The 10,620-nt window shown below is 41.4% G+C and overlaps 1 protein-coding gene across 1 annotated transcript; it reads right to left on the bottom strand.

The window, feature by feature from the left end:
- Positions 1-8,820: 8,820 nt before the first annotated feature.
- On the bottom strand, positions 8,821-10,105 carry LOC147973810 (uncharacterized). The gene is made up of 3 exons (XM_087525101.1): positions 10,022-10,105; positions 9,772-9,918; positions 8,821-9,180 (listed from the first exon to the last, which is right to left on the bottom strand). Exons 1-3 carry the CDS (start codon positions 10,103-10,105, stop codon positions 8,821-8,823), a joined length of 591 nt encoding a protein of 196 aa, XP_087381227.1.
- Between the last annotated feature and the right edge of the window lie 515 nt (positions 10,106-10,620).

Raw genomic sequence — 10,620 nt, forward strand, 5'->3', positions numbered from 1 at the left:
GTTGATCACGGGATCATGCATTACGGTACGAGTAAAGTGACTTGCCGGTAACGAGACTGAACAAGGTATTGGGATACCAACGATCGAGTCTCGGGCAAGTAACATACCGATTGACAAAGGGAATTGTATACGGGGTTGATTAAATCCTCGACATCGTGGTTCATCCGATGAGATCATCGTGGAGCATGTGGGAGCCAACATGGGTATCCAGATCCCGCTGTTGGTTATTGACCGGAGAGTCGTCCCGGTCATGTCTGCATGTCTCCCCAACCCGTAGGGTCTACACACTTAAGGTTCGGTGACGCTAGGGTTATGAAGATATGTATATGCAGTAACCCGAATGTTGTTCGGAGTCCCGGATGAGATCCCGGATGTCACTAGGAGTTCCGGAATGGTCCGGAGGTAAAGAATTATATATAGGAAGTGCAGTATCGGCCATCGGGACAAGTTTCGGGGTTATCGGTATTGTACCGGGACCACCGGAAGGGTCCCGGGGGTCCACCGGGTGGGGCCACCTGTCCCGGGGGGCCACATGGGCTGTAGGGGGTGCGCCTTGGCCTGCATGGGCCAAGGGCACCAGCCCCAAAAGCCCATGCGCCTAGGTTTCCACAAAAGGGAAGAGTCCCAATGGTGGAAGGCACCTCTAGGTGCCTTGGGGGGAGGGAAACCTCCCCTTGGCTGCCGCACCTAGGAGATTGGATCTCCTAGGCTGGCGCACCACCCCCCCTTGGCCCTCCTATATATAGTGGGGGAGAGGAGGGACTTGACACACCAGCCCCTGGCGCCTCCCTCTCTCCCCGTTACGTCTCTCTCTCGTAGTATAGGCGAAGCCCTGCTACTGTGACGCCCTGCATCCACCACCACGCCGTTGTGCTGCTGGATCTTCATCAACCTCTCCTTCCCCCTTGCTGGATCAAGAAGGAGGAGACGTCTCCCGTCCCGTACGTGTGTTGAACGTGGAGGTGCCGTCCGTTCGGCGCTTGGTCATCGGTGATTTGGATCACGTCGTGTTCGACTACATCATCCCCGTTCTTTGAACGCTTCCGCTCGCGATCTACAAAGGTATGTAGATGCATCCGATCACTCGTTGCTAGATGAACTCCTAGATGGATCTTGGTGAAACGAGTAGGAAATTTTTTGTTTTCTGCAACGTTCCCCAACAGTACTGGCGGCACTTATCTGCCTCGAAGCTCCCAAGACAGCATTATGCACATATGATTCCTGCTCGATCCATAAAGTCCTCTGAAGGCCATTCACAAGCCCACACTTGAGCTTCCCTCGATGGTTCATTGTCGGCATCGCGTATTGCGAGCCTGGGTCCTTGCTTCCTTGAAGGACCACCTTGGTACATTTTCCTAAACATATTTCTTCCTCTGAAAAATTTCTGAAATTTTAGTAACTTTAAAATAAAAGTGAACCAAACTCAACAAAATTGATAGCAACTACTCCTACAAGCAAGCTTCAAAATATCGGATATCGGGTTCGTATCGGTTTGGCTTCGACATATCGGATGTCGGATATTGGGTGATATATCGGACGATATGTAGAGATAGCAGAGAAAATATGTCTAGTTTTTTTCATTCTTCTTCTTCAAAACATTTGTTTTTAGTAAAATAAAATGCATGATGTCAATGATCTAACATAAATTTTTTAGATTCCTAGTTTATTTACTTATTGACTAGGAAAATATTAAGGAAAGATTCACAAAACCCTTACTCTATGATTAAAAACAATATGATATATATAAATTTGTATGAAACATTGTGCATGACTTTGATAATATATAATGAAGTTGTAAATGCATAATCTTACTTCACTGCTTTCTAATAAATAATTGTTGTCATCTACATATCATTCTATATTGGTGGACATATCGGGCTAGATATCGGACATATCGGTCGATATTTCGGTCCATATCGGATGATATGTTGCAAAATGATATTTATCAAATGATATGTTATGTTAATATTGGTAAGGCCCCAAAAGTGATATATCGGCCTATATATTGGTCGTATCGGCCTATATTTAAAAGCTTGCCTACAAGTGCGTAGAGGATATATCATGCATTAAAACTACTTTTGACCATATAAATTTGACATGCAAGCTCAAGAACAGGGTCACCTAAGCAGCAAAAATTTGCATTGAATAAAGCACTAGAACAAAAACTAATTGGACAAATGGAGGAGTCACATACCAAAGAATAATCCCCCAAAGCAGTTTTTTGAATCGAGCTTTGAGCAAGGAGATAAAAAATGGCAGCAAAATGAGCTTGGACTCGGGTTTGAGCTGGTTGGTGATGTTTGTGGGAGGAAGGAGTGTGTGGTAGCTGGAATAAGTGGAGGGGAGCCACCATGGGCCCACGAGGCAGGGGGCGCGCCCAGCGGGGTAGGGCGCGCCCTCCACCCTCGTGGCCAGGTGCTTGCTCCCCCTGCTGTGTTTTCAGTGCCAGATATTCTCAAATATTCCAGAAAAATCATATTTAATTTTTAGGGCATTTGGAGAACTTTTATTTTCGGGGTATTTTTTATTGCATTGATAATTCAGAAAACAGACAGAAAATACTATTTTTACTTTATTTAATATAAATAACAGAAAGTAAAAAGAGGGTACAGAGAGTTGTGTTTTCTAAATTCATCCATCTCATTCTCATCAAAAGGAATCCACTAACAAGGTTGATCAGGTCTTGTTAACAAACTCATTCCGAATAACATGGAACCAGAGAATTTTCGAATAACACTAGGTTACCTCAACGGGGATATGCATGTCCCCAACAATAAGAATATCATATTTCTTCTTGACAGTAGGAAGAGGAAATTCAAAACTTCCAATAGTAATTGTTGAAAATTTTCCAATAGAATTGATACTGTGGACTTGATGTTGTTTCCTCAGAAAGTGTACCGTATGCTCATTACCATTAACATGAAAAGTGACATTGCCTTTGGTGCAATCAATAACAGCCCCTGCAGTATTCAAAAAGGGTCTTCCAAGAATAATAGACATACTATCGTCCTCGGGAATATCAAGAATAACAAAGTCCGTTAAAATAATAATGTTTGCAACCACAACAGGCACATCCTCACAAATATCGACAGGTATAGCAGTTGATTTATCAGCCATTTGCAAAGATATTTCAGTAGGTGTCAACTTATTCAAATCAAGTCTACGATATAAAGAGAGAGGCATAACACTAACACCGGCTCCAAGATCACATAAATCAGTTTTAACATAGTTTCTTTTAATGGAGCATGGTATAGTTGGTACTCCGGGATCTCATAGTTTCTTAGGTATTCCACCCTTGAAAGTGTAATTAGCAAGCCTGGTGGAAATTTCAGCTTCCGTTATCTTTCTTTTATTAGTAACAATATCTTTCATATATTTAGCATAAGGATTCATTTTAAGCATATCAGTCAAACGCATACGCTAAAAGATAGGTCTAATCATTTCAGCAAAGCGCTCAAAATCCTCATCATCCTTTTTCTTGGATGGTTTAGGAGGAAAAGGCATGGGTTTCTGAACCCATGGTTCTCTTTCTTTACCGTGCTTCCTAGCAACAAAGTCTGTCTTATGATAACGTTGATTCTTTGATTGTGGGTTATCAAGATCAACAACAGGTTCAATCTCTACTTCATTGTCATTACTAGGTTGAACATCAACATGAACATGAACATCATCATTAACATTACCAGGTTCATGTTCATTACCAGATTGGGTTTCAACATCAGAAATAGAAATATCATTGGGATTCTGAGGTGTGTCAACAACAGGTTCACTAGAAGCATGTAAAGTCCTATCATTTTTCTTTTTCTTCATTTTAGAAGGACTAGGTGCATCAATATTATTTCTCTGAGAATCTTGCTCAATTCTCTTCGGATGGCCCTCAGGATACAAAGGTTCCTGAGTCATTTTACCAGCTCTAGTCATAACTCTAACATCATTATCATTATTTTTATTATTAAATTCATTGAGCAAATCATTCTGAGCTTTAAGTACTTGTTCTACTTGAGTGGTAACCATGGAAGCATGTTTACTAATAAGTTTTAGTTCACCTTTAACATTAGCCATATAATCACTCAAGTGTTCAATCATATAAGCATTGTGTTTTAATTCTCTACCAAAATAAGCATTGAAGTCTTCTTGCTTAACCATAAAGTTATCAAACTCATCCAAACAGTGGCTAGCAAACTTAGTAGGAGGGATTTCAACTTTATCATATCTATAGAGAGAATTTACCTTTACTAACCGTGTCGGGTTATCAAGACCATGTACTTCTTCAACAGGCGATAAATTAAGACCATGTATTTCTTCAATAGGAGGTAAATTCTTAACATCTTCAGCTTTAATGCCTTTTTCTTTCATAGATTTCTTTGCCTCGTGCATATCTTCAGGACTGAGAAATAGAATACCCCTTTTCTTCGGAGTTGGCTCAGGAGTTGGTTCAGGAATTGGACCAGGGATTGGATCAGGAAGTGTCCACTTATTTTCATTAGTCAACATATTATTCAATAGAATTTCAGCTTCATCTGGTGTTCTTTCCCTGAAAACACAACCAACACAACTATCCAGGTGGTCTCTGGAAGCATCGGTTAGTCCATTATAAAAGATATCAAGTATTTCATTTTTCTTAAGAGGATGATTAGGCAAAGCATTAAGTAATTGGAGAAGCCTCCCCCAAGCTTGTGGGAGACTCTCTTCTTCAATTTGCACAAAATTATATATTTCCCTTAAAGCAGCTTGTTTCTTATGAGCGGGGAAATATTTAGCTGAGAAGTAATAAATCATATCCTGGGGACCACACACACAACCAGGATCAAGAGAATTAAACCATGTCTTAGCATCAACCTTTAATGAGAACGGAAATAATTTAAGGATATAATAATAGTGAGTTTTCTCATCATTAGTTAACAGGGTGGCTATATCATTTAATTTAGTAAGATGTGCCACAACAGTTTCAGATTCATAGCCATAGAAAGGATCAGATTCAACCAAGGTAATTATAGCAGGGTCGACAGAGAATTCATAATCCTTATTAGTAACAAACATAGGTGAAGTAGCATAAGCAGGATCATATTTCATTCTAGCATTCAGAGTTTTTTGTTTCATCTTAGCTAATAATTTCTTAAGATCACTCCTATCATCGCAAGCAAGAAAATCTCTAGCAGTTTCTTCATCCATAACATAGCCCTCAGGCACAACAGGTAATTCATATCTAGGGGGAGAATCTTCATCATCACTTTCATCAATATTATCAGTTTTCTCTGTAGCCCTAGCAAGTTGTTCATCAAGAAATTCACCAAGTGGCACAGTAGTATCAAGCATAGAAGTAGTTTCATCATACGTATCATGCATAGCAGAAGTACCATCATCAATAACATGCAACATATCAGAATTAATAGCAGAAGCAGGTTTAGGTGTCGCAAGCTTACTCAAAACAGAAGGTGAATCAAGTGAAGAGCTAGATGGAAGTTCCTTACCTCCCCTTGTAGTTGAGGGATAAATCTTGGTTCTTGGATCTTTCAAGTTCTTCATAATGATAAGCATATATAAATCCCAAGTGACTCAAAGAATAGAGCTATGCTCCCCGGCAATGGCGCCAGAAAATAGTCTTGATAACCCACAAGTATAGGGGATCGCAACAGTTTTTGAGGGTAGAGTATTCAACCCAAATTTATTGATTTGACACAAGGGGAGCCAAAGAATATTCTCAAGTATTAGCAGCTGAGTTGTGAATTCAACCACACCTAGAAACTTAATATCTGCAGCAAAGTGTTTAGTAGCAAAGTAATATGATAGTAGTGGTAACGGCAGCAAACGTAATCTTTTTGGTGTTTTGTAGTGATGATAACATAGCAACGGAAAAGTAAATAAGCAAAGAACAATATATGGAAAGCTCGTAGGCAATGGATCGGTGATAGAGAATTATGCCGGATGCGGTTCATCATGTAACAGCCATAACATAGGGTGACATAGAACTAGCTCCAATTCATCAATGTAATGTAGGCATGTATTCCGAATATAGTCATACGTGCTTATGGAAAAGAACTTGCATGGCATCTTTTGTCCTACCCCCCGTGGCAGCGGGGTCCTATTGGAAACTAAGGGATATTAAGGCCTCCTTTTAATAGAGTACCAGACCAAAGCATTAACACATAGTGAATACATTAACTCCTCAAACTACGGTCATCACCGGTAAGTATCCTGATTATTGTCACTTCGGGGTTAACGGATCATAACACATAATAGGTGACTATAGACTTGCAAGATAGGATCAAGAATTCTCATATATTGATGAAAACATAATAGGTTCATATCTCAAATCATGGCACTCGGGCCCTAGTGACAAGCATTAAGCGTAGCAAAGTCATAGCAACATCAATCTCAAAACATAGTGGATACTAGGGATCAAACCCTAACAAAACTAACTCGATTACATGATAAATCTCATCTAACCCATCACCGTCCAGCAAGCCTATGATGGAATTACTCATGCACGGCTGTTAGCATCATGAAATTGGTGATGGAGGATGGTTGATGATGACAATGGCGACGGATTCCCCTCTCCGGAGCCCCGAACGGACTCCAGATCAGCCCTCCCGAGAGAGTTTAGGGCTCGGCAGTGGCTCCGTATCGTAAAACGCGATGAATCCTTCTCCCTGGTTTTTCCCCCGAAATTGAATATATGGAGTCAAGGTTGAGGTCGGTGGAGCGTCAGGGGGCGCATGAGGCAGGTTCGCGCGCCTAGGGGGGTAGGGCACGCCCCCACCCTCGTGGACAGGTGGAGCCCCCCGGACGTGGATCTTCCTTCCAGTATTTTTTATATATTCCAAAATAATTCTCCGTTGATTTTCATGTCATTTTGAGAACTTTTATTTCTGCACAAAACTAACACCATGGCAATTCTGCTGAAAACAATGTCAGTCCGGGTTAGTTCCATTCAAATAATGCAAGTTAGAGACCAAAACAAGGGCAAAAGTGTTTGGAAAAGTAGATACGACGGAGACATATCTACTGTTCTGCTACTCCAGTTGTGTGAAACTATGTTGTCTTGATGCTGTCAAACTTTGGAATTCTAGTAGTCCTATGATGATCAACTGTGATGATCAATTGATGTAGTGCTACTCCAGTTCTAAACCTTGTGTCAAACTACTGTGATGATCAATTGATGTAGTGGTACTCCAGTTTTAAACCTTGTGTCAAACTACTATGGCATTCTAGTAGTACTGTGTTACTCTTGTGATGATGGTGATGGTGCTACTTGACCCTAATTGACAAGCCTCAGCATCGACAAAAAGCCAAAAACCCTAATTGACCCTACTTGATGCCTCGGCATCGACAAAAAGCCAAAAAGCCTAACTTGGCCTACTTGATGCCTCGACATCGATAAAAAGCCAAAAACAACCCTAATTGACCCTACTTGAAGCCTCAGCATCGACAAAAAGCCAAAAACCGTAACTTGTCCCGACTTGATGCCTCGGCGTCGATAAAAAGCCCAAAACCCTAACTTGGCAAACTTGATGCCTCGGCGTCGATAAAAAGCCAAAAACCCTCACTTGACCCTACTTGAAGCCTCGGCGTCGACAAAAAGCCAAAAACCCTAATTGACCCTACTTGAAGCCTTGGCATCGATAAAAAGCCAAAAACCCTAATTGACCCTACTTGATGCCTCGACGTCGATAAAAAGCCAAAAACCCTAACTTGACCCTACTTGAAGCCTTGGCGTCGATAAAAAGCCAAAAACCCTAACTTGACCCTACTTGATGCCTCGGCATCGATGAAAAGCCAAAAACCCTCACTTGACCCTACTTGATGCCTCGGCATCGATAAAAAGCCAAAAACCCTAACTTGACCCTACTTAATGCCTCGGCATCGACAAAAAGCCAAAAACCCTAACTTGACCCTACTTGACGCCTCGGCCTCGATAAAAAGCCAAAAACCCTAACTTGACCCTACTTGAAGCCTCAGCGTCGATAAAAAACCAAAAACCCTAACTTGACCCTACTTGCTGCCTCGGCATAGATAAAAAATCCAAAAACCCTCACTTGACCCTACTTGATGCCTCTGCGTCGATAAGAAGCCAAAAACCCTAACTTGACCCTACTTGATGCCTTGGCATCGATAAAAAGCCAAAAACCCTAACTTGACCCTACTTGAAGCCTCAGCGTCGACAAAAAGCCAAAAACCCTTATTGACCCTACTTGAAGCCTTGGCATCGATAAAAAGCCAAAAACCCCAACTTGACCCTACTTGATGCCTCGGCATCGATAAAAAGCCAAAAACTCTAACTTGACGCTACTTGATGCTTCGGCATCGATAAAAAGCCGAAAACCCTCACTTGACCCTACTTGATGCCTCGGCGTCGATAAAAAGCCAAAAACCCTAACTTGCCCTACTTGATGCCTTGGCGTCTACAAAAAGCCAAAAACCCTAACTTGTCCTACTTGATGCCTCGGTGTCGACAAAAAAAAACCATCACTTTCCCTACTTAACTCAGAATCATCAGTTGAACAGAAACATACTAAAGCCAAAATCATCAATTGCAAACAGATTACTTAAGATAACACTAACCATCTCTAAATACCACCACATTCATCACTAGTTCAAATCCATACATAATCATAGTTTGACATTCAACACTAGTTCAAATACCACCACATTCAGCACTAGTTCAAATGCAAACATCTTACTTAAGATTACATATCCATAGTTCATGAGTACTCATAGTTAATAGAATTTAAACTACTATCATTACAACAAATGCCAAACCACACCCTGCAAAAGGTCAGCAAATGCCAAATGATATTGCCCATTCTTCTCTTGCACTGCTTATCCATTTATGATGGCCTTGATCCCCTCCAGCTTCACATTGCTCTCTTCAACTATCTTCTTGAGCTCATCAATGTGGATCTGCAAATTCTTCCTCTCTTCAGCTAGCTTCAACTTCATGTTCCTAATGACAGTAGCTTGAGCAGCTGCTATGTTCTTCACAGTGTCATACTTCTCCTGCAACTTGGTTGTTTCAGCATCTTTCCTTTCTATCACTGCCCTCTGCTCCTGGGCATCCATAAGTGCATTGACATCTTCAACCAACTTCTGATAGCTGGCCTGGAGATTCTTCTTCTCTTGTGTCAGGTCATGAACAGTAAATGAATGCATCAGACATTCCTCAATCCTATCTATCTTACTCTGTTCATACATAGACCATAACTTGGACAGTGCATTCTCAAGGGTATTGGGCCAAGATGGATCAATCCATTCTACTCTTCCATAGTTTTTACCTTCCAAAAAAACAGTATTAACATAAAGAATTACATAACAGTGACTTGCTTACAATGATAGGCTAGATTACTTTATACTAAAATTCAGATCATGCAAGCTAAAGATAGAATATTTAAACATGTCCTAAAGCAAACATCCTAAAGAAAAACAATGGTTTGCTCTAAAGTAAACAACTACTAAGTAAACAATGCTGGTGTGCTAACCCATGAATATTCTATCCTAAAATAAGCTAACATGGTAGAGTTAAAAAATAACCTAACTAAACAATGTTGCCAGATCAAGACTAAATAATGCTGGTGTGCTAACCCATGCATCTTCTATCTTAAAATATGCTAACCTAGCAGAGTTAACAAAATGACCTAACTAAACAATGTTGCCAGAACCAGACTAAACAATGCTGGCAGAGTAAACAATTAATGAATCCACTGTCCATGGCAAACAAATGACAGATCTGCTGAGTTAATCAACAACTTCCAATTAGTTAAGTTGGGATCCTACCTTCTTTGCAGAATAAAGAAACCCCCTGCCAGTGTGAATTACTTCGAAAGCATCACGCCTTTCTGCTGCCTTCCCGTGTCCATGGCACAAAACATACATATTTGTCTCAGGGCCCTCGAAATCTGAGTCTTCGGTGCTAGCAGGAACCTGGAGTGCAAAGGAATGACAAAGATTTGGTCCATAGTTTGAAAAGAAGCTCATTCGAGAAATCCCCAAATATCAAACCCTAACCCTAACTTTGAGAACTGACCTTAGTGGTGTCGTCGTTGGTAGCTGAGCTCATGTACTCCACGGTGTGCTCGCTGCTATCCGACCCATCACTCCATGACACCATGGCGCTGCAGCGGCGACGAATGTGGCGACCAAGAACAGAGCGAGAGCGAGAGATGCACGAGCGAAGAGAGAGCAGATAGAGTGGTGGAGAAGTGGCAATGGTTCACGCTTTTGACTGCTAGGACCAAACGGCGGCGACATCGCCGTCTAACACCGTCTGCCGGCTGTCGGGATGGCCTGGAGTGCCACGTAGGCGAAAAACAGGCCCCACCTGTCATAAACTCACTTAACACTGTCTGATCCACCGATCAGTGGTTTTTGCAAAACAATTACGCTAGACATGGTGCGTTCTGCAGCAAATCTGTATTCTAGTGTTTTTCGCAAACCTAGCCCTCAAAGTGGTGGTTTTATGCAATTTACTCAAAGTAGTACTATACCAATCATCTCTGCACTATGATTTAAAACGTCCTATATAAGTTTACAGAGGAAGTATCTCAGAACGATGCTTTCTTGTCGACAATTGTGGCCTTGCTAATCATCATCCATTACATGGATGGAATCCTGCTCTGAATTTGT

This window comes from Triticum urartu, chromosome 5A (assembly GCF_056163025.1).
Source record: "Triticum urartu cultivar PI428250 chromosome 5A, HENAU_Tu73, whole genome shotgun sequence".
Classification (NCBI taxonomy): domain Eukaryota; kingdom Viridiplantae; phylum Streptophyta; class Magnoliopsida; order Poales; family Poaceae; genus Triticum; species Triticum urartu.